Genomic DNA, 22,871 nt, shown 5'->3' with positions numbered 1-22,871 from the left:
GTAATGGGAGAGGTGGTGCCCTGTCACGTGCCCAGCTCCATTAACCACGTCCCTCATGAGGCCCAGCTGGGGGGGGGCTTATCAGGGTGGCCTAGACAGTAGACAGGTAGCAGGTGTCCTACAGCCCCCAGAGCAGCCCTTAGGAGGGCTGAGACAGACAGGCGGGAACTGGGGGGCAGGGCAAGGGCCATCCCGGGGCCTCGGTTGGACCTTGGGTGTCCCAGGGGTTTGAAACCACACACACTGCCTCTCTTTCCAGAAGGTGGACGTTACCAGCAAGGCTGTGGTGGAAGTGCTGGCCAGAACCATCGAATACCTGCAGCCCAACCCAGGTAGGGGCACCTGCTAGCGGCACGGGATCTGCCCGACTCCCCGTGTCTGTCAGGCGGAGTCTTCTGGTAAAGTGAAAATGCCACTGGTAGGCGTGGCTGGACGCAGGGGTCTGAAGGGTGTTTAGGGGTCACGTACTTCCTTCTGCCTTAAGTCATCTTTGCAGCTGACAGTCCCAGCAGAAAAGAGCATCTTCCCCCTCCCAACTGACCAGGCCAACTTGAATTGGGTGCTCCTCCCTTGTTGGTCAGGCCCCAGTCACACCCCAACCTTTGGAGCATGAGGTAGGGGTCTCCTAGGAAGAGAGGCAAGTAGGGACCTTCCCTCAAGGAAGATCCAAATGCTAGTTCCCATTGAGGGTGGCTGGGGACATGGACAGGCAGCAAACCGAGGCATGTCCATTCAAGGCCTACACCAGGGACACACCCATGTGGGTGAAGTAAGTGGACTTTGGGGGAGGGGGGCACCCAGGGCAGAGGGAGGCAGCCAGCAGCAAGGGCCAAGTGCGGGCCCAGTGGCTTTGGGAGTGCCCACCCATGTGCCCACCAGCCCATTCTGTTCCAGCCTCAAGGGCCAAGCTGACGATGCTCAACACGGTGTCCAAGATCCGCGGGCAGGTGAAGAACCCTGGCTATCCGCAGTCGGAGGGCCTGCTGGGCGAGTGCATGATCCGCCACGGGAAGGAGCTGGGTGGCGAGTCCAACTTTGGTGAGGTTGCCACAGGGACCTCGGGCCTCGGCAGGGTGGCACGGGCAGGTGGCCAGGCTGAGGGAAGGAAGGCCACAGCTTCCCCACACTGGTGAGCAGGAGGGTGCCTTGCTTCCATGGCTCTAGAATCTTCTCTGGTGCTGGCTGGTTCCTGGATGTAGGCAACAGCAGCTCCTGAGAGAGCCCTTGTGTGCCCAGGGGTGTGTCACTCCCAGGGGTGAGGGAGGGTCCCAGCACTGCCAGCAGTGTCAAGGCCAAGGGCGGGCCCCGCTCACACCACAGCTGGTTCAGGGCAAATTTGCTTCCTTCTAAGAGTGGAAGGGCGTGTTGTTTTGACACCTGTAGTGTCAGATTCAGACTTGATGGTCTGTTGCTCTGAATTGTGGTCCAAGTCCTGCCTGTGGAGTCAGTTTAGAGGTTGGGGGTGTCTTGGCATCTCAGACCAAGGCCTCCTGTGACAGCGTCTCCCCTACCCCCACCTCTTTCACAGGCGATGCCCTGCTGGATGCAGGGGAGTCCATGAAGTGCCTGGCTGAGGTGAAGGACGCCCTGGATATAGAGGTCAAGCAGAACTTCATCGATCCCCTCCAGAACCTGTGCGACAAAGACCTCAAGGAGATCCAGGTAGGCCTTGACGCCTGTCTTGTATGCCCACTTCCCAGTACAGCCCTCGGGGATCCCTCCTGGGTCCATCACTGGACAGTGAGCCCCTCCCCATCCCCGGCTCCAGCTTGGCCCACCTCCGCACATACTTGCAGCAAGAAGGGCCGCGGGGCGTTGGGTGGCCCTGCAGTGTAACCCTTGTCCCTGCCCCCAGCACCACCTGAAGAAGCTGGAGGGGCGCCGCCTGGACTTTGACTACAAGAAGAAGAGGCAGGGCAAGATCCCCGACGAGGAGCTGCGCCAGGCCCTGGAGAAGTTTGAAGAGTCCAAGGAGGTGGCTGAGACCAGCATGCACAACCTCCTGGAGACTGACGTATGTCCATGCGTCCAGGGCCCAGGGGCCACACTTGGGGAACTCCTAAAATGGGTCCAGCAGGGGTGCTAGCTTCCAGAGGCTCAGGGCCGGTTTACAGGGTGGAGGAAATGAAGGTCGAACAATGACCAGAGCGGGGCGTACTGAGGCTTTCACCCTTCACCCTTGCTGCAGCTCACAGGGTGGCCAGGACCCTGCCTGGAACAGTGTGGGAAGGCTCCTCGCAGGAGGTAGCCTGGAGGTGGGGGCTAGAGGAGAGCCCCCTCTCCAGCTCTGACTGGTCGTTTGCAGATTGAGCAGGTGAGCCAGCTCTCTGCCCTGGTGGACGCCCAGCTGGAGTACCACCGGCAGGCCGTGCAGATTCTGGACGAGCTGGCCAGCAAGCTCAAGCGAAGGTGAGCCCCTCCTCTCTCTGTGCTGGCTAAGAAGTGCCTCGTGGCTGTGGGGGTCCCTGGAGACCTGGAGTCCCTGCTGAGCATTCCTGGGCTGGCCCCCGATAGCCCAGCCCTGTCCAGAGCCTGGGGGCTGGCTCTTACTAAACAAGCTCCAGGCTGTGAGGGTGGGAGTGGGGGCTGGTCCTGGTCTCTGAAGGACAGGACTGGAGTGGCCTGAGGACTGGACGGCAGCGCTTCTCTGGTGGGACCGGAGGGGCTTTAGCAGCACCCAGCCCATTACTGGCAACCCGAAAAATGCTCGAGTCTGGCATTCGGGCCCAGGGTGCCCCCTAGGGTTCCCCTGTGTGTGGTGTCCACCTCACAGCCTCCCCAGGGCCCCACTGCTCACAGGGAAGCAACAGAGACGGTGGGCGGGGCTGTTCTCTGGCCCTGACGCCCCGGCTCACGACACAGGCTCTGTCTCCCCTCGTGTCTCTCCCTTTGTGCGCAGGATGCGGGAAGCCTCTGCGCGCCCCAAGCGCGAGTACAAGCCCAAGCCCCGGGAGACCTTCGACCTCGGAGAGCCTGAGCAGTCCAACGGGGGCTTCCCCTGTGCGCCAGCCCCCAAGATTACAGGTGAGGAGCAGGGGGTCCCAGGGCCTCGGAAATGGGCCCCTTCTGCAGCAGCCCCCAGCCCCCTCCAAATGGTACGGCCTGGTGCCTCCTGCCTACCCACTCACCCTCTGTGAAAGGGGCCCCACCCCAACACTCTGAGCACACCATGTGTTTTGTCTACAAGCAGCTTCGTCATCTTTCCGATCCTCCGACAAGCCCACCCGGACCCCCAGCAGGAGCATGCGTGAGTGTCCCCCTGCCTCAGTTTACACCAGTGCCTGCCAGTCTGCTCCAGAAAGGTCTTGCTAACTCCCCTTCTCTGGTAGAAGTGGGCACCCCTGTGGTTGGTCCTCAGCCCCTCTTAAGCAGGGAAGGAGCTGAGTGGCAAGGCCCTGCCTCTGCGGCCTCCACCTCCCCATGCTAAAGAGGGGTTGCTGTGCGCGCCCGGGCACCCCTGGCCCTGGGCTCTGGGCGAGGCACACTGAGGGCAGTGGGCTCCAGCCGTCCTGTCATCTTTGTGCCACAGAACGTTTCTAGCTCTTCCCACTCACAAGCCTTTTCCATCCTTCTTGTCACTTCTTATTCCCAATATCCATGGGGAGCAAGAGGAAGGAGCAGCTCTCCTTAGGGGAAGCTGAGGCACCGCGAGGCAGCAGGAGCTGGTGGGGTCTCATCTGGACACCCAGACCTTACACCCATCCCCTGCCCACCCACAGCACCCCTGGACCAGCCAAGCTGCAAAGCACTGTACGACTTTGAGCCCGAGAATGACGGGGAGCTGGGCTTCCACGAGGGTGACATCATCACGCTGACCAACCAGATTGACGAGAACTGGTACGAGGGCATGCTCCATGGCCAGTCGGGCTTCTTTCCCCTCAGCTATGTGGAAGTGCTGGTGCCCCTGCCTCAGTGACAGCGGCGGCCCGCCCGCCCCTCTGTCCAGATCACCTGTGTCCCACGTGGCCCAGCGTCCCAGGGCAGTGCTCCTCCCAGGGCACCAGGGACTTGGGGCAGCAGGTCCAGTGGGGGGCCGGGGCCTGTTTACACTAGTGCTCACCCACAGTGGTGGTGGGGCCTCCCCTTTCCACTGCCCTGCGGGGCTAACACTAAGGTGCTCTTAGAAACACTAACTTCCTCCCACTCCCCCCAGGACTGGCAACTCTAGGTGGGCCCCTCCACTCAGAACACATACACACACCCTCTGTCCTGTCCACGCTGGGGCTTGGCCCACCCTGACCTGCCCTTACTGGGAGCAAATTGAAAGTCTGTGAGACAGGGTGATCCAAGCAGGACCCCTGGCTGATGCTCGCCACCTGCTTTTAAATTCCCCTAAGATACTCCTTCTCAGGCTCCTGCACACCCCCAGATGCCACCTCCACAGGAGGGCCTCACCCTTAAGGATAGGCAGGCCCTCTCCTCAGCTGTAGGGTGCAGAGCCCCACATACTGTGCCCACCACCTCATCCTCAGTCCCCTCAGTGCCCATCTGTAGGGTGCCCTACCCCCAGCCAAGCACACGGAACGTTTCTCTCCGGCACAAGCTGCTACCACCAGCTACGCACACACACTCTTAACTCACCACACACGGGACCACGGGAGCCCCCAGCTTCCTCTCTGCTGAAGGTCAAGCACAAAAGCTTCGATGAGTGAATGTTCCCAGACCCCTGGCTGCTGGGGCCATCCTGGGGGGGGTGTCACAGGCCCTCCCACACCCCAGGCTGGCCACCCGCTCCCCCTGCTGTTGACAGTGTCCCCAGCTGTCTCCTTTAGGCCAAGGTAGGCCACTGCCCAGACCAGCAGGCCCCAGCCATGCATCCACTTCCCCTCTCGCCTGATCTGAAATTGGCTTAATGGGGGGAACCTCTGGCCTGGTTCACATTCCCTTCCTTCAGTGACCCTGCACAGCCCCCAGGACATAAGACTCTGCTCCTTCCCAAGGCCTCTCACTGCCGTGAGTGGGAGAGACCCAGGCATCCGGACCAAGACAAGCAGTATGGCCTTGGTCACAATCTAGGGCGGACGGAAATGTAATCTTGATTTTTAAAAGAAAAAGTATTAAACGTCTCTTTCTACAGTCTCTTGCCTGGTTGTAGTGCAGAACAGGTCTTCTGCTCATCCGGACACCCACGGCCCTCCCGAGGGGACCCCGGTCAGGACGGGACCCATGCGGCTACCCACCCCCAGAGCCATCCTAGGGTGGGCACAGGCCTCACAATGAGCCCAGGAAGGGTGACTGTCATTACCTAGTCACTCGCACAGGAGGTATGTCCCTAGGAGTCCCCTTCCCACAGCCCCAGAAGGGGTGAAGCTGGGGTCGGGCCCCGCTGCCCGGGCAGCAGCCTGTGTGCCCAGCAGCAAATGCTGGGGGACCCCCACTCAGGATGAGACCGGTGCCTGGGCTGTTTCTTTATTGTATAAGCCCCTGCCACCACATCAGTCACAGGAATGGAGCAACGCAGTCGCAGACGAACCCCCAAATCCTGTCCCCCTCACCCAGAGCTGCCGAGAGTTGGGGGAGGGGCTCCGAGTCTGACCAGGAGGCCCCCCCCCCCGGTCCTCAGACGCCTTGCTTGAGGACGCTGCACACCTGCTCCAGCACGTGGCACAGGCCCTGGTCCTTGGGCATCCTGCCGGCCAGGGAGATCTGAAACGGGCAGTGCCGGCGCCTCAGGACTCTGCCCAGCAGTCGGGGCCCGGCCTTGTGCTGCCCCCCACCCGACTCCTGACCCTGAGGCCCCAGTGCTGCCCCTGGCAGAGAGAGGGCTTGCCTGACCGAGGTCCACAGTGGTGTCTGAAACAGCACTTTCTCTTTACCAAGAGCGTTGAGTAATTTGAGGCCCCGCTGACTAACGTTTGGGGTGAGGGGGTTACCTGCATTTTCCAGATCCTGCTCTCACCCCAGCCCAGATCCCACACACACCAAATGCCAGGAACCACCCGGCTCCAGCGCCTCCAGAGACAGTGGGTGTTCCCCTCCACCCAGCAGCCCAGCGCCTGAGTGGGTGGTGGCCAGGGGCAACCTCAGGCCCAGGTCACAGTTTTCTTTAAGTTTCACCCAAACAGGCAAACATGTGAAACTGTTTCTCTGCAAAGCAGAGCTGAGAGTGTCTTAAGAGAACGATTTTCAAGCAGGGGAGAAACCAGACACACAGGAGGCCGCCAAAACCTCACTTAAGTGTCCCACTACCTGTGGGGCCGGCTCGCACAACCCACCCGCCCAGCTGCTCTGAAGGCTGAGCCGGGTCAGGCCCCTCCCACGCCCTCTGCTGGTGGCAGGGGGAAGAGGTGGGCTCCAGAGCAGCTTCCCGGACTGTTTGACCGCGATTTTTCCCCCACCCCCATCTCCGTGTGATAAAACAAGGCTTTCTCCAGTGTTAATTTCCAGTTGAAATATTTCGTACAGAACGAGTTAGGAAATGCCGTTTCTCGGGCCACCCGTGGGTTCATCTGGAGGCTCCCTGAGAACTGTCCTCCTACGGTAGGGGCTCAGGCGGGACTCGGGGCAGGGGTCTCACCTTCAGCTTGTCGAGGCAGGTGTGCTCTGGGTCCCAGGGCTCCTGGAACCGCACCGCGTCCGGGGCACCCTTGTAGAACTCCACCAGCAGCGCCTACGGGGCAAGGTGTGGTTGGGGCCCCGGCCCCCCTGCACCAGACCCTGAGGGTCCAGCAGGACAGGCACTGCCACCACCTGTCAGGACAGCTTCCAGGCTAATGCAACAGGTAGACTACCACTCACCAAGAAAGACCACCAAGCAGTGTGACCCAGCAGAGAGAGGGGAGCTCTGCAGGAGGCCTCCGGAGAGGGAATGCCCCCGGAAGTCACGCGAATGTGATTGTTTACCTCACACAGGCCTGGTGTGAGCTCCCTACTCCAGCCTCATCAGGTGATACCCATGAAATCACAGGTGTAGTGAACTAGCTCAGTGTTTTAAATGCCTGTTGAGCCACACGCACTATAAACCATCCAGGTAACACCTGAAGTCCTCCACGTGTCTCCAGTTGGAGAAGCAGTGGCAGGTACCTCTGCATCTGAGGTGGAAGCATCCCTAGCATGTTCCAGAACAACTAGGTGGCCAAGTAGGTGAGCAAGTGGATGAGGGAGGAGCCGCCACAGGACCTGGGACTGGATCCTAAGAGCCACAGGTGATTTTCTTGAGAAGAGGAAGCTGACCAGGGCCCTAGAGTGGCACGTTCAGCCACGGCTCCCTGAGTCTGAGCTTGTGCATCCAGCTAAGCACTTTTAGCTCCCACCTGTCCCTCGGGGGGAAGGGCACCCACCCTACCCGGGAGTGAGCTCACCATCTCATGAAGGATGTCATTAGTGAGGAAGCTGTCCTGGACATAGGCCATCTCCACGTCCATAGGGATGCCGTAGTCACTGGGCCTTTGCTGACAGGGACACCAGCCAGTCACCACCTGCCACCCCCAGCTTCTTACCCATGACCCATACCCCACACATTGGCCCGCAGCCACCCCCCCCCAGGAGCGCTGCCTACCTCAGGGGGTGGCATCACCCAGAAGGGGGAGATCTTGGACTCGGGGCCCGGGTTGCCAGAGTAGTAAGGGGCTGCAGGGGGGGGGAGAGTGCGAGAGGGGGCTGGGCCTGGGGAGCTCGTACTCCGGGAGTAAGACACAGGCAGGCCCACCCACACCCCCCAGCCCCCCAGCCAGGGCCTCACAGCAGAGCAGGGCAAGGCAGGGCTGGAAGCCATTGCTGGAGCCCTGCAGCCGCAGCTGGTAGTCCATCTGTGTGTCGATGTCCTGCAGCGACGGCAGTGCCGGGCTGTGCGGGTGGCTGTGGTACCAGCCCACCAGGGACAGGCCGCGCAGGAGCAGGCTCTGGTAGATCTGGGGGCAGAGACAGGGCTGGGGCAGATGGGGGGCCAGGGGCCCTACCAGCCTCGGGGTGCTCCCACCACTCCCTGCAGCCAGCACTCCTGGCACCTACCCAGCCCTGTGTGCGGCAACACATGATGAGGACCTGCTGTGTACCAGGCCTGGGGACGCAGCGATGACCCAGACCGACCCTGCCCCCCACCCTAACAGAGTCCAGTGGGGGGAGAACCACCAAACACTTTAAAAATATGGACCTGTGGGGACTTCCGCCAAGATGGAGGCATAGGTGGATGTGCCGTGCCTTCTCACACAACCAAGTTTAGAGACAACTAAATATTAGCAACAGAAAACACAGCCAGAACACGGAAAATTGAACTTTTCGGAAGTTTGTTAACGACAAATTCTTCAGTCTGACCGGTAAGGGGCGAAACCAGCAGCTGGTAGAGCGGGGTTGCACAGGAAAACTCGGTCAGACGGACTCAGGCGCACGGAATCCAGGCGCAGGGTTGGACCGAGTGAGCGACCAAGCGAGCAACCTCGGGGGAGACAGCGGGGGAGCGGGGCTGCGTGTTGACTGTGGTCGTGCATTTAGGCACCGGCGGACAGGCGAGGGAGTGGGCGTTTGGACCGGGGCCGGCGGGTCCCCGCGGCAAGCGGCAGTGGAGGGCACCGCCCTTTCCCCGCTCTGACCCCACCTCCACATACAGCGTCATAACCCAGCGACTCTGAGTGGCCCGGCCCAGGTGAACCACCTAAGCCTCTGCTCCTCACCCAGCTGTGAGAAACAGCAGGGGGGTCCGCCATTTCCCCGCTCTGACCACGCCCCCACATAAGCGTCACAACCCAGCCACCTGGGAGTCCAAGGCTCCGCTCCTCAACGGGAGCAAACAGACCAAAAATGGCTCAAGAAGATCTCAAAGCCCCAGAGCCTATAAATCTAAGCAATGAAGAAATAGTAAAACTCTCAGACGCACAGTTAAAACACTGGTGATCAGGATGCTCACAGAACTGGTTTGATTATAGCCACAAATTAGACAAATATATGAAGGCGAAACTAATTGAAATGAATGGAATTGCACAGGAAACCAATAGCTATAGAAAGGAAACTGGGACTCAAACCAATGGAGTGGACCAGAAGAAAGCAAATAATGGCCAAACAGAAAAGAGTGAAGAAGCAAGAATTCAAAAAAATGAGGAAAGTCTTAGGAACCTCCAGGACATCTTTAAACGCTCCAACATCCGAATTATAGGGGTACCAGGAGGGGGAAAGGAACAGCCACCAGTGGAAAACTTATTTGAACAAATAATAAAGGAGAATTTCCCCAATCTGGCAAAGGAAATAGACTTCCAGGAAATCCAGGAAGCTCAGAGAGTACCAAAGAAGTTGGACCCAAGAAGGAACACACCAAGGCACATCATAATTAAATTAGCCAAAATTAAAATGAAGGAGAGAATCCTAGAAGCAGCAAGAGCTAAGGGGACAGTCACCTACAAAGGAGTCCCCAACAGACTGTCAGCAGATTTCTCAAAAGAGACCTTACAGGCAAGAAGGGGCTGGAAAGAGGTATTCCAAGTCATGAAATCCAAAGACCTACAACCAAGATTGCTCTATCCAGCAAAACTTTCATTTAGAATGGAAGGACAGATAAAGTGCTTCTCAGATAAGATCAAATTCAAGGAGTTCATCATCACCAAACCCTTATTATATGAAATGTTAAGGGACTTATCTAAGAAAAAGAAGTTAAAGAAACATGAACAGTGAAAGGACAACAAACTCAACAGTTATTAACAACCACACCTAAAATAAAAGCAAACTAAGAGGACAGCTAGATCAGGAGTGAACCATAGAAATGAAGATCTCAAGGAGGGTTAGCAACAGGGGAGTAGGAGGAGGAGAAGGGGGGAGAAGGTACAGAAAATAAGTAGCATAGACAGTAGATAGAAAATAGATGGGGGGGCAAGAATAGTAGGGGAAATATAGAATCTAAAGAACTTGAGACACATGGACATAAACTAAAGGGGGGGGTAATGGTGGGGATGGAGGGGTAGGGTGGAGGGGAATGAAGGGGGGGAATAGAACAACTGTAATGGCATAATTAATTTAAAAAATTTAAAAGATATATATATATATGGACCTGTCATGTAGCAAAGGCAAAATCTTTTGTTCCCTGCTGTGTCCCTGGCTCATGGAACAATGTCTGGCACACGGCAGATGCTCAGTAAACAAGAGACAGGTGGGCTGTGTGCAGGTGAGCAGCACAGGCACTCTCGGATGCCTACGGCAGGTGTAGGCCAGCGAGGACAGAAAAAGGCCCTTTCTCACTGGACATCGTGCACTCACCCATCCCCGAGGGACACAGATGGGGCCACGAAGAGATGGAGGTGGAGTGCTGAGCACGGCGCCAGATGCACACCAAGAACCATTAGGAAAGTACTTTTAAAAGTGGCAGTTGTTATTATGCGGCCTTTACTAGGTGCCAGGAGGGGACAGGGGCTCATACACATACATTTGTATATGTTCCAAGCACCGACTCTGCTAGCTGCCAGGACAGCTGTGTCCACCCCAGCCCACCCAGTGTGTCCCCTCACCTCCTCTTCCATGGCGGCTGCAGCATCCACGTCCCCCAGCCGGCTGCGACAGGGGAAGGCTCTCAGCACAGTGAGCACTGCACGGAGCGGGAAGAAGGCGTGGACATCAACCCTGGCCCCTGACATCCCGCTGCCCACCCCAGCCCCAAATACCCACTCTGGCTGTTGATGTCCCAGCGTCCCCCCAGGTACCCCACGACCTCGCTGCGAGTTAGGTGGCTGTGGAAGTCCTGGGGAAGAGGTGCATCAGAAGACATGCTCAGGCCTCAGCTGACCCCAGCTCCATCCTGGGGACCCAGGGCCCTCATAATGGGCAGGGGCCAGCCCTCCCCCTCCTCCATTCAAACATCGACTGAGTACCTATGAGGAGACAAGGTCCCCACCCACACGGAGCTGATGTTCCAGGGACGGGATGCCCCTCCCCAGGGCACCCCAGCTCTCTGCTCAGGCGTGGGAGCCCCTGGCCCACAAGAGACAAGGTAGGACACACCAGCAGGAACAGCGCGTTGCTGGAGATGGCCACGTTGAATGGCTGGAACTTATTGACGGCTGCAAACGATGTTACTTCCACCAGGGTGTGGGGGTTCCTGTAGGAGCCAGTGGGTCCCACAGCTTCCAGAACACCCAGGCTGGCTCCTCAGCCCACCCTGCCTCCAGCCAGCTCTGAGGATGCGAGGCCTTGTCCCCACCCTACTCCTGCCCTTTCTCCCCTCTCCACCCACCCTTGCAGGAGCTCGTGTGAACAGGGGGTGGGTGCAGTGGGCAGGGGGCCCGCCTGACCTGGCAGAGTCTCGACTGCCCAACATGCAGTATCGCACTGGCGTCCGGGTCTTGCTTTCCACTCGCTTCCCCAGGGGTGCAGCCTCTGCCAAGCGAGGGTAAGGAAGAAAGGCCAGTGTCAGCCCTCCCAGCCCAGGGACTGGAAAGCAAAGACAGGGCAACCCAAGAAAGGGGGGTGGTGGGGAAAGAACCAAGAAAGAAAAATAAGGCAGCAGGCCTGGGAAATTAGGCAGCAGGTTGACAAGTTGGACTGACATTTAAAACCAGATGAAGGACTCAGGAAATCAGGTGAGGATCTCAGAAAAGCAGGTGAGGAGAGAGTGGGGCACAGGGTGGGGAGGAGGGGGATTAGCGAGCTTAGAAGTCAGGCAACAGGATGAAGAAATCCCATTGGGGAGCAGGGAAATCAGGCAGCATGGTGAAGAAATCGGGTAGCATATTAAGAAATTGGGCAACGGAAGCAAGAGATCCAGCGTTAGAGCTGAAGTCAAGCAGTGAAATCGGGAGCTAGGAAGTCAGCCATGCATCTTGGGGGTGCTGAGGAGAGGCCAGACCTGCCCCAGCCTCCTCCGGGATTCTGCACGCCTCCTGCCCTGCCTCCTCCCCTCCCTCATGCCTCTCACCGGCGTGGGCAGGCTCTGAGGGGCCCTTCACAGGTGGTCTTCGACTTTTGTCCTCCGCTGAGACCCCTGCCAGAACTTCCTCCTCCTCTTCCTCCATCAGCAGATCCTCCTCCTCCCCTTCGCTGGCCGGGCTCTGGCAGAGTAGGAGTGAGCACAGTGGCTAGACCTTCAGCTGACTGCACCCCACCCTCCCAAGTTCCACCTGGGCCCACCCAAGTGTTAGGTCTCTGTTGCCCTGGGCGTCCACCAGAGGGAGGGAGTGAGGAGAAGCGGCCCAAGGCTCTGGCACAGCCCGGGTCTGAACCCCTCCAGGTGGCTGACTCTCTGGTTCGAATCCTGGACAAGCCGTGTGACTAGGCAAGCACCCTAACCTCTCTGAGCTCTGTGGTCACCTACAAAATGCTACAGTGACCTCTAGCCCAATAGAGTCGGTGTCAGGGTGAAATAGGTTAACACATGCAAAGAATTTACCTATGCCCTTTGCTCCATCCACTGAGCAAGCATGTACCTTGCATGAATTCTTGTATTAAGTTCTCTCAACAACCTCTCCCCTTGCTCTCTCCTAAACTTCTCTGTGTCTAAACCCAACACTCGCATCCCAGTCTCTCCTCCTTCCCCTCCCAGCAGCATCTGACCCAGCTGGTTACTCTGACCTCTTGGCAACTCCTCAGGGGCCTGAACTCACCCAGCTTCCCTGCCCCCCTCCAGGGTTCCCTTGGCCTCCCCATCTCTCTCTTGTGGCCTAGGGCTGTCTTCTGGGGCACCTTCCATCAGGATAGAACAGTCCACTCTTGGGGCTCCAACCCTGCCTATGCCCCAGTGAAACCACAGTCCTGTCTCCATCCTGAGGCTCTCCTGAGCTGTAGACTCGGGGTCCAGCTGCCCCTCAATGGCCCCACATGAGGGGCTCACACCTAATATAGCCACGATGCACCCAACTGTCCCTTCCAACCTGTTCCTCCCAAATCCCCACATCTCTGATGAGAGCAACCCCATCCACCAACTTGCTCAGAACAAAATTCTTAACACTAACATCTAATCTATCAGCAAATACCACCAGGTCCTACTTGCAAAATTAGCCAGAATCTAAGCAGTTCTCCTCCACCTCAATGGCAGGCCTGGTAGTCTGGTCCTGCACTGTCCTTCCTCAGTCAGTCTTCTCCAAAGCAGCCAGAAGAGGGCGCCTGTGAGCACCCAAGTGAGGGCCTATCCCTCCTGCCGACAAGCCTCCAGGCCTTCCACCCCCCTCTGGTAAAAGGCAATATCCCCCCAGCAGCACACAGGCCCTGCTGACCTACCCCATCCCCGCCCTGCCTTCACCTCCTCCCTCTCACCCCCTCGCTCACTTTTCCTCCAGCCATGGGGCTTAGCCTCCTCCAAGCTCCTCCAAGCTCCTCCAATAGCCACAGACAATCCAGCCTCAGGGACTTTGCACATGCAGTTTTCCAGATACCCTCAGGGCTCTCTCCTTCCTTCCCCTCCTTTGGTCTTTGCTCACATGACACCTTCTCAGTGACCCTTACTTGATCACCCTATTGCTCCACCCCCCCCAATGCTCACCCATCCTCCAGAAATACTATAAAATGGACTTACTCTCTTTCTTTGTCTGCCTCCCCATGAGGGCAGTTAATTTTTCTTCTCTGTTCTCTCCAGCACCTAGAGGTGGCATTTACTAAATGTTTGCTGAGTAAATGGCCCTATGATACAATGTGAAGGCTAGTTCTGGGTGTCATCTTGGCTGGGCTCTGCTACCTGTTTATTTAATCTAAGACTAATCTAGGTGTTGCCATGAAGGCATCTGGTAGATGCACTTCACACTGATAATAAACTGACTTCCAGTGGAGGATAATGTGGGTGGGTATCATCCCATCAGTTGAAAACCCTTAACGGCAAAAACTGAGGTTTCCCAGAAAAGAAGGAATTCTGCCTCAAGAGTGCAGCACCAACTCCTGTCTGAGTTTCCAGCCTGCCAGTGGCCCTACAGATTTCAGACTTTCCAGCTAGATATATACACATATATTGCATCTATCTAAATATGTATAATACATATAGCACTGTTATCATTTCCACTTTACAGATGGTGAAGACTGAGGACCCAAAGAGGGTCCTTGGCCAAGTTCACCCAGCTGGTGACCATTCAAGGAACATCTGTTAGTATCAAGACCTTTCCAGATATGGTCCAGCACCCTCTGCTACCCAACACATCTGAACCCCTGGCTGCATCTGCTAATCATGGTTCCCTAAGCAGCATGTGTTGCTTCGTGCCTGTATGGTTTGGCATTGACCATTCCCTCTCTCTGAAAAGCTCTTCCCTTCATGTCACAAACTCCTACTCATTCCTCAAGGCCCCAGCTCCAATGTCCTCTCTGTGGGCACTCCTCTCTGATAATTAGTCACAGGGGACTTAATCCAGGAGGCTGAAGGACGCACCTCCTCGGCAGTAGCTGCAGGCACATGGAGCTGGTGCCGCCGGAGCCAGGCAGCCTTGTATTTGTCCAGTTTCTGGCCCTTGTACTTGACAGAGGCCCAGCCACAGCCCGACTTCTTGGCTGGGTTCACCAGCTTCTTGCAGTGGGTGGCCCAGGCGCTGGGTGAGTTGAACACCTGCCCGGTTTCCTGCCACACAATCCTCCCATCTGGCTGCAGGTCCCCCATGAATTTCTTCCCCTGCAGTGACAATGGAAGGGGAAGGACCTGGTACCCACCAAGCCCACCTCCAGGAAGTCCTCCCTGATCCCATGCTGTTTCCAGGCTTAGCACACACTTCCCACTTCACCACCCCTTCCAGGAAGCTTTCCATCTCAGGTGCCTCCCAATAACTGTATGTCTGCTGTCACAGTCCTGATCCACTTGGAACAAGCCCGCCCAACTGTATGTCTATCCTCCCTTCCCCCTCACTGCACTGAGCCCATAAAGGGTAGGGACAGGGTCTGTCCTGATCACTGCTGTGTCCCTAATACCCAACAAAGAGCCTGGTACACACCAGGTGTTCAATTTACAAACCACATCATTCACGAACTGAACAACGACAGTAACAATAATAGTAATAACAGCAAACACAAAGCACTTACTGTGTAGCAGGCACCTTGCTGAGCGTGTTATTCATTTAATCTTCATACAACCCCATGGGAGAAAAAAAAAATCCCATTTTCCGAACGCGGAAACTAGGATACTAGGATACTGAGAGGTTAAGTGAGGTCACACAGCCAAGAAAGCAGTGGCAGCCTCTGAGCCTGTTTCTTCTTTGTAGAATTGGGTATTTGGTGAATGATGTCCTTGAGCCTTTCTGGGCACGTGCTGGGTCTGGATGCTCCGTGCCTCAGTTTCCCCTCCCCGTTCCCAGGCTCCGCTTGCTGCAAGGAAGCTCTGGGCCTCAGTGTTCCCTTCTTTCCCCAGCCAGGATGGGAAGGGAGGTGGGGAGTGCTCACCAGGTAGTAGATAGACAGCACCCCAGCGCCGGGCTCCAGCTGTGCGTCTTTGAGGAGCACCCTCAGTGTTACCGAGCGCCTGGTGAGCGCGCCCCCCGGCCCGACACAGCCCCCAGCTCCGGCTCCGCCACTGACTCCACCGCCGCCGCCGCCGCGCGCTCCGCTCGCTCCCGCCGGCCGCTCAGGGTCTTCGGCCTCCGCCTCATCCTCGTCCTCATCCGGCGCCTCCTCGCCCGCGGCGCCCGCGGGGGAGAGCGACTCTGGAGCTGCGGACAACGACAGGCTGCAGCAGGGCCACGCGCCCCTGGTCGGTCCAGTCACCCCGCCCAGCGCCTTGCCAACTCTCGGACAGCCCCGCGGTACCTGCCATGGCTGCTCCAACCCCTTGCCCCGCTTGTTCTTTCTTCCAGGCACGTGACTCGGCTCCGCCTCAAATAGGGACGCCCCAGCCATTGGCCACTGTGGGTGGGCAGGTTGGAGGCTCGGCCCGCTGGTACAAGCAGGGAAACTGAGGCCCGGGACTGCATATTTGGGAGTGGGAGTCCGGGGCTGAGCCCCACCCCGGGGCCATTCAGGAAACTGAGGCCTGAAGCCACTCTCCGTGGGAGGGGGATGGTAACAGAGATCTCACAGGTACAATGGAGAAACTGAGGCGCAGGACTTCTGCTTTGAGGGAACTTAGTGGCTCCACCCGGAGGCTACCTCGCAGGGCTGTCCAATCTTTTGGTTTTTCTGGGCCACGCTGGAAGAAGAGTTGTCTTGGGCTACACATTAAGTACAAACACTAACAAAAGCTGATAAGCAAAAAAAAGGTTTTAAGTAAATTTACGATTTTGTGTTGGACCGCTTACTAATCATCCTGGACCCCATGCAACCTGCGGGCCGCAGGTTGGGCACCTCTATCAGGACTGAGGCCTGGAACTGGGGGGTGCAGGGGTTCGGCCCTCTAGAACGAAGGGGAAAACAGAGGTCCGTGGACGCCTTTCTTGAGGGACACAGAGGTCTCGGCAGCAGGGATGGAAAAACTGAAGCCCGAAATAACAAACCACTAAGCCCTGGGGCTGCAGGGCAGAATGAAGAAGCCACTCCATTCTGCGAGTCTAATTTACCCAAGCCCACTACAATCTCTTAAGGGTTAATTTCCACTCTTTCAGTGAAAGACTGATTGATACCACTATTGGGCTAGAGCGGTGTACACCAATCAATTATCGGAGGTTTATTTCATCTCAACCAATAAACAGTAGTCATTTGATTCCTTCTAGCCAATCAATGTTAAACTTGCTTCCGCCCCACTCCGACTGAGGCAAAGGGCAGCCACCGCCCTCGACCAATCATCAGGAGCCCCTGGCCTAACTCACCCAATCAGCTGTAGGGTTTGGTCCTCAGCTGTCCCCTCAGCTACTGAATCAAAACCCGCACCTTGGGCGTGGGGCGGTCCCACCCTTCAAGCTGGAGGACACGTGGGCGGGGCCTGGCTGGGTGTGCGTCAGTTGGCTGCAGCCCTGTTCTTTGTCCCAGTTCTCCGTTCTGGGACCTTTGCTCCATGACGCAGTGCACCGGGTCTCCCCAGCCCCTGTCTGGACTAAAATCCCGGGGTGGGGCTCCCCCAAGCTGCGGGGAGCCACTGACTGGGTTCAGCCGCGGATAGGTTTACCCGGACCCCAGCTGGAAGAGGGGACAGGACATGGGGGCCCGGGTGTCCAGCCAGGGTGGTGTGGACTCTAATTCCTGCTGCACCATTGCGAAGCTCTGTGACTGTGGCCATCTGTCTGCCACCTGTTTTCCCCGTGGGGATAATAATAATTTCATTTCAGGGTTAAGGATCAGGGCTTGACATACTGTACGAGCTGGATAAATGTGAATTATTCTTTTTGTTCCGCCCTGGCCTCCTTTTGGAGTGCCCCCCACCACCTACCACGGGTTCTTCCACCAGTTTGGCAACCCCCTTCTCCCCAAACCCTAGCTTCAGTTTATTCCCTCATGTCCTTGTCCACTTTCCCTTCAATGACCTTCCAAAACCTAGCGCCGCCAGACCTCTCCTGCCTGGACCTCAGGCGGGAGAGGCCTTGCCATCTCTTGGGCCTTGCCATCAGGCCTTGCCATCTCTTTGGGCCTCAGGTCTCCATAGTCACCCCCCACCCCAACCCCTCCGTCCATCTTCCACCCTGGCCTCAGAGACCAACTATGCCTCTATGATCACCTCCCTCCCCTATTCTAACCCCTTTAATGGCTACCCATTACTTTTGATAAATAAAATGAAAACTAACTGCTGTGACATTATTAACCATTTATGACACTCCTTTACGGCAGGTATTGTTACCAACTTTATTAGATAATTCAAGATAAACAGGTTGCCCAAAGTTACACAGGCCTCCAGTGGATTCCAAAGGCTATGTTTGGCTATGTGCATAAAGTCCAAGCAAGCAGCCTCATCCTATAACTATTAAGGACAGTGAATGTGCAATTTTAAAACTCCCCAAAAAAGAATTCTCCAGGTCCAGATGAAGAATGCTACCAAAGGCTCAAAGAAGAACACCACTTGTACATAATCTCTTCCAGAAAATTAAAGAGGGAACACTTCTCAATTCATCAGATGAAACTAGCATTAATTACCAAGATAAGGGCAATCCAGAAAAAGAAAACTACAGACCATACCCTTCATGAGTAGGGACAGAAAACTCCTTAAAATATTAGGAAATAGAACTCAACAATATATGGGAATAATTATATACCATGACCAAGTGGTGTTTATTCCAGGAATGCAAGGTGGGTTCAGTATTCAAAAATCAAGGCTATAGGCCCTGACTGGTGGGGCTCATTTGGTCAGGTGTCATTGTGGGTTCCATTCCCAGACAGGGCACATGCCTATGTTTTGCGTTTGGTCCCTGGTTGGGGCACATTCGAAAGGCAACCAATTGATGTTTCTCACAATATTTCATTCCCTCTCTTTCTCTCTTCTGTCACCTCTCTCTAAAAATAAATAAACATCTTTTTCTTTTTAAATCAAAGTTATCCACCATATTTACCAGGCTGTTGTGGGCAGAATAGTGGTTCTCTAAAGATTCCCCGTCCTAATCCCAAGAACCTGTGAACACCTGAGGTTACATGGTGAAAGGAATTTAAGGTTGCAGATGAAATTAAAGTTGCTGATCAGCTGACTTTATTTTTTATTTTGTTACATTTTTATTTACTGATTTTAGAGAGAGGAGGCAGAGAGAGAGAGACAATAATTTGTTGCTCCACTCACTCATGAATTCATCCTGTATGTGGTTGATTCTTCCTGTATGTGCCTGGGCCATAGATCAAACCTGCAACCTTGGCATATCCAAATGATGCACTAACCAGCTGAACTACCTGGCCAGGCCACTGACTAGGTGACTGTAAAATACAGGGATTAACCCTGACTGGTGTGATTCAGTTGGTTATCGTTCCACAGAGTGAAATGTCGCCAGTTAGATTCCTGGTAGGGCACATGTTTGGGTTGCAATATCAGTCCCTGGTAGGGGTGTGTAACAATTGATGTTTCTCTTTCACATCGATGTTGCTGTCCATAAAGTAGGGAAGAGGTAAACCATCTCAACTTGGTGGAGAACATCTACAAACCTTCAGTTAACATTGTACTTAATGGAGTGTCCAGTAAAGATGGAGGTGCAGATAAACATGCCTCACCTCCAAGTACAACTATAGCAAAAAATACAACTAGACTACGCAACAAATATCGCCCAGAATTATCAAAAAGTTGAGCTGCGTAGAAGAAGCCACATTCATCCAGCTGGGTAGGAGGGGCAGAGGTGCACAGAGAGGGGGAAAGGCGTGGAGAGGTGCAGAGACAGGAACGGGCTGTCTCACATCCATGTGTGGTGGATAAAATTCAGGAGGGATACTTTGAGAATGAGGGAATCCCAGCCCCAGACCGGACTGCTCAGCCCAGGGTTCCAGAGCCAGGAAGATAAGTCCCCATAGCTTCTGGCTATAAAACCAGTGGGGGCTGGGGGAGTGGAAGAAACTACAGGATTCTCAAGACTCCTCCTAAAGGACTCAAAACAGACTTAGAACTCATGCAGACCCACCCTCTCTGGGATTCAGCACCACGGCAACAGCTGGAAGAGCACCAGGGGCATATGGGGAGGAAGTGAAGTGACTGGCATCAGGGTAAGCGCTGGGAGACAGCTCCCTCCTGGGCAAAACTCCAGAGGCCGGGCAGCAGCATGGTCCCCTCTCTGAACCCTCCCCCACAGACAGCAACAGAGTGGTGACACAGGTTGCCCTGCTCTGGCTAGTACCTAAGGCTCCACCCCATACAACTTAGTAGGGAGCCCTTTTCTACAACTGGCCACACCACTAAGACAGGGAGTCAAAGCCGCTCTACCTAATTAATACACAGAAACAAACACAGGGAGGCCGTCTAACTGAGGAGACAAAGAAGTATGGCCCAAGTGAAAGAACAGGACAAAACTCCAGAAAAAGAACTAAACGAAATGGAGATAAGGAACCTATCAGATGCACAGTTGAAAACACTGGTTATGAGGATGCTCCGGGATCTCACTGAGTACTTCAAAGGCATAAAAAAGACCCAGGTAGAAGAGAAGGTTACATTAAGTGGAATAAAGAAAAATAACTATAGGGAACCAACAGTGGAGGGGATGATGCCAAGAATCAAATCAACAGTTTGGAACACAAGGAAGAAAAAAGCATTCAATCAGAACAGCAGAAAGAAAAGAGAATAAAAAAAAAGAAAAAAGAGGACAGTTTTAGGAACATCTAGGACATCTTTAACCTCTGGTAGCTTCAGATACCAACATCCAAACCATATTGGTGGAAGAAGGAAAAGAGAAATAGCAAGAAATTGAAAACATATTTGATTTTTTTTTAAGATTTATTTATTTATTTATTTATTTTCAGAGAGCGGGGGAGAAAGAGGGAGAGAAACATCGATGTGTGGCAGATACATCGATTGGTTGGACTTCCAACAAAAATGGAGGAGTAGGTAGACACATACACCTCCTTGCACAACCATAAGAAGGATCACAATGAACCTCAAAACAAAAAGCAACAAGAACTGCCAGAAAATTGAATTGTATGGAAGTCTGTCAACCAAGGATTTAAAGAAGTAATATTCATCCAGATGGGTAGGAAGGGCAGAAATGGAGAGCCAGGGTGGAGAGGGTGCAGTGTGGTGGCAGCAACGCAGGAACAGTGAGATACTGGCCGGCAGAACAGGTGGTCTCACATTTACATGGGGTGGATAACAACTAGAAGGGATACCTAGGGAGTGAGTGAGCCCAGCCCCAGGCAGCCCAGGGTTCCGGTGCCAGAAAAATAAAGCCTCATAACTTCTGGCTGTAAAAATCAGTGGAGGTTGGGGTGGTGGAATAAACTGCTGGGCTCTCAGGAGAGTCTATTTAAAAGACCCCAACAATACTAGAACATAGGCAAAACCACAAACTCTTGGACTCAGCATCAGGCATTAGCTAGAAGGACATCAGTTGCACACAGGAAATGGGGGAAGTGACTAGAAACAGGACAAGAGCCGAGAAAGTGGAATTGTCCCTCTCCAACTCCTCCCCAACACACAGTGCCACAAAGTGGTGAGGCAAGTTGCCCCACCTGGGCAATACTTAAGGCTCCGCTTCTTACAACATAACATGTGTGCCAAGGCTGGGAGTCAAAGCAGTTCTATTTAATACACCGAAACAAACATAGGGAGGCTGCCAAATTGAAGAGACAAAGAAATATGGCCCAAAAGAAAGAACACAACAACAAAACCCCAGAAAAAGAAGTAAGTGAAACAGAGATAGGCAACCTATCAAATGCAGAGTTCAAAACACTGGTGATAAGGATGCTCAGAAAACTCATTGGGTACAGCAAATGCATAAAGGAAGAAATGAAGGCTATATAAGTGCAGTTAAGAAAAATCCACAAGGAACCAACAGTGAAGGGAAGGAATCCAGTGTTCAAATCAGCAGCTTGGAACATAAAGAAGAAATAAACAGTCAACCAGTATAGAATGAAGAAACAAGAATTTTTTTTTAAATGAGGAGGGAATAAGAAGATTGTGGGACAACTTCAAATGTACCAACATCTGAATAATAAGGATGCCAGAAGGAGAAGAGAAAGAGCAAGAAATTGAAAACTTACCTGATCAAATAATAAAAGAAAACTTTCCTTATTTGGTGAAGGAAATAGATATACAAGTCAAGGAAGCACAGAAAGTCTCAAACAATTTGGACCCAAAGAGGACCACAGCAAGACACATCATAATCAAAAGCCAAAGGTGAAAGATAAAGAGAGAATCTAAAAGCAGCAAGAGAAGAGCAGATAGTTTCCTACAAAGGATTCCCATTAGACTGTCATCTGATTTCTCAAAAGAAATTTTTCAGGCTAGAAGGGATTGGGAAGAAGTATTCAAAGTGATGAAAATCAAGGACCTACAACCTAGATTACTCTACCCAGCAAAGCTGTCATTTAGAATGGAAAGGCAGATAAAGTGCTTCCTAGACAAAGTAAAACTAAAGGAGTTCATAATCACCAAGCCATTATTATCTGAAATGCTAAAGGGAATTATATAAGAAAAAGAAAATCAAAACAATGAACATTACAATGAAAATAAATTCATAACTATCAATAATTGAATCCAAATAACAAACTAAACAAACAAGCAAAACAGAAACAGAATCATAGATACAGAGATCATTTGGAGGGTGATCAGTTGGGAGGGGAAAGAGGAAGAATGGGGAAAAAATACGGGGATTAAGAAGCACAAATTGGTAGGTACAAAATAGACAGGAGGATGTTAAGAACAGTATAGGTAATGGAGTAGCCAAAAAACTTATATGCATGCCCTGGCTGGTGTAGCTCAGTGGATTAAGCACGGGCCTGTGAAGCAAAGGGTCACTGGTTCGATTCCCAGTCAGGGCACATGCCTGGGTTACAGGCCTGGTCCCCAGTAGGGGACACATGAGAGGCAACCACTCATTGATGTTTCTCTCCCACTCTTTCTCCTTCTCTTCCCCTCTCTCTAAAAATAAATTTAAAATATATCTTAAAAAAAAAAAGAGACTATGACTTCCACCAAGATGGAGGCGTACGTAGGTGGAAACACCCTACCTTCTTGCACTACCAAGTTTAAAAACAAATTTTTAACAACAAAAATGCAGCCAAACCACAGAAAATTGAACTATACAGAAGTCTGACAACAATGAACCTTTCAGCCAAACCGGTAAGAGGAGCAGAGCCAGCAGCGGAGCAGGGTCGGGCAGGAAAGAGCCACTGGACCGACCCGAGCATGAGACCCAGGCACGCCAGCAGCCACGGGCGGATCCCAGGTGTGGAGTAGTGGGCGGATCCACTGAGGGCTGACCACAGTCACACGTTCACGCACAGATAATCCAGTGAAGGAGCGATTGATGAGACAGATCGTGCAGGTCCCAGTGGCAGGAAGCGGCAGAGGGGACCGCTATTGTCCCTCTCTGACCCCACCTCCACAGCATCACAAACCAGTGACCTGGGTGGCCTCTCTCTGACCCACCCCCACATACAACGTCACAAACCAGCGACCTGGGTGGCCCCGCCCTGGTGAATATCTGAGACTCTGCTCCTCATATGTAACAGGC

The 22,871-nt window shown here is 54.1% G+C and overlaps 2 protein-coding genes across 6 annotated transcripts in view; one reads left to right on the top strand and one right to left on the bottom strand.

The window, feature by feature from the left end:
• SH3GL1 (SH3 domain containing GRB2 like 1, endophilin A2) overlaps positions 1-5,264 on the top strand; it is a 34,655-nt gene extending 29,391 nt beyond the window's left edge. The window contains exons 3-11 of one of the 4 annotated variants that reach the window (XM_053658315.1): positions 260-332; positions 895-1,038; positions 1,529-1,662; positions 1,856-2,014; positions 2,306-2,409; positions 2,900-3,024; positions 3,191-3,247; positions 3,720-3,837; positions 5,078-5,264. In XM_053658315.1, coding sequence (XP_053514290.1) covers positions 260-332; positions 895-1,038; positions 1,529-1,662; positions 1,856-2,014; positions 2,306-2,409; positions 2,900-3,024; positions 3,191-3,247; positions 3,720-3,837; positions 5,078-5,249 — 1,086 coding nt within the window. In that variant the 3' untranslated portion in view covers positions 5,250-5,264. The other 3 variants (XM_053658314.1, XM_037165139.2, XM_037165138.2) reach the window with 3 other exon arrangements.
• A 123-nt stretch (positions 5,265-5,387) lies between these two features.
• MPND (MPN domain containing) lies at positions 5,388-15,729 on the bottom strand. 2 transcript variants are annotated; one of them, XM_037165133.2, is made up of 13 exons: positions 15,622-15,729; positions 15,259-15,524; positions 14,261-14,497; positions 11,831-11,963; positions 11,208-11,292; positions 10,918-11,014; positions 10,585-10,657; positions 10,428-10,504; positions 7,682-7,850; positions 7,499-7,569; positions 7,302-7,391; positions 6,518-6,610; positions 5,389-5,646 (listed from the first exon to the last, which is right to left on the bottom strand). In XM_037165133.2, exons 1-13 carry the CDS (start codon positions 15,626-15,628, stop codon positions 5,560-5,562), a joined length of 1,485 nt encoding a protein of 494 aa, XP_037021028.2. In that variant the 5' UTR covers positions 15,629-15,729; the 3' UTR covers positions 5,389-5,559. The 2 variants fall into 2 exon arrangements, with proteins under 2 accessions (XP_037021029.2, XP_037021028.2); XM_037165134.2 differs by lacking the exon at positions 14,261-14,497 and having other exon boundaries at positions 5,388-5,646.
• Positions 15,730-22,871: the final 7,142 nt, after the last annotated feature.

Source organism: Artibeus jamaicensis, unplaced genomic scaffold (assembly GCF_021234435.1).
Source record: "Artibeus jamaicensis isolate MK-2021 breed Jamaican fruit bat unplaced genomic scaffold, CSHL_Jam_final scaffold_537, whole genome shotgun sequence".
NCBI classification, from domain to species: domain Eukaryota; kingdom Metazoa; phylum Chordata; class Mammalia; order Chiroptera; family Phyllostomidae; genus Artibeus; species Artibeus jamaicensis.
Note: the sequence above shows the minus strand (reverse complement) of the source record. Positions and strands in the feature narration are given on the sequence as shown.

Coding starts and splice junctions, on each gene's coding strand:
- MPND (XM_037165133.2), bottom strand. Junction 11,293..11,830: donor CTCAGAGCCTGCCCACGCCG/GTGAGAGGCATG, acceptor CTCGCTTGGCAG/AGGCTGCACCCCTGGGGAAG. Junction 5,647..6,517: donor CCTGCCTCGACAAGCTGAAG/GTGAGACCCCTG, acceptor TGCCCGTTTCAG/ATCTCCCTGGCCGGCAGGAT.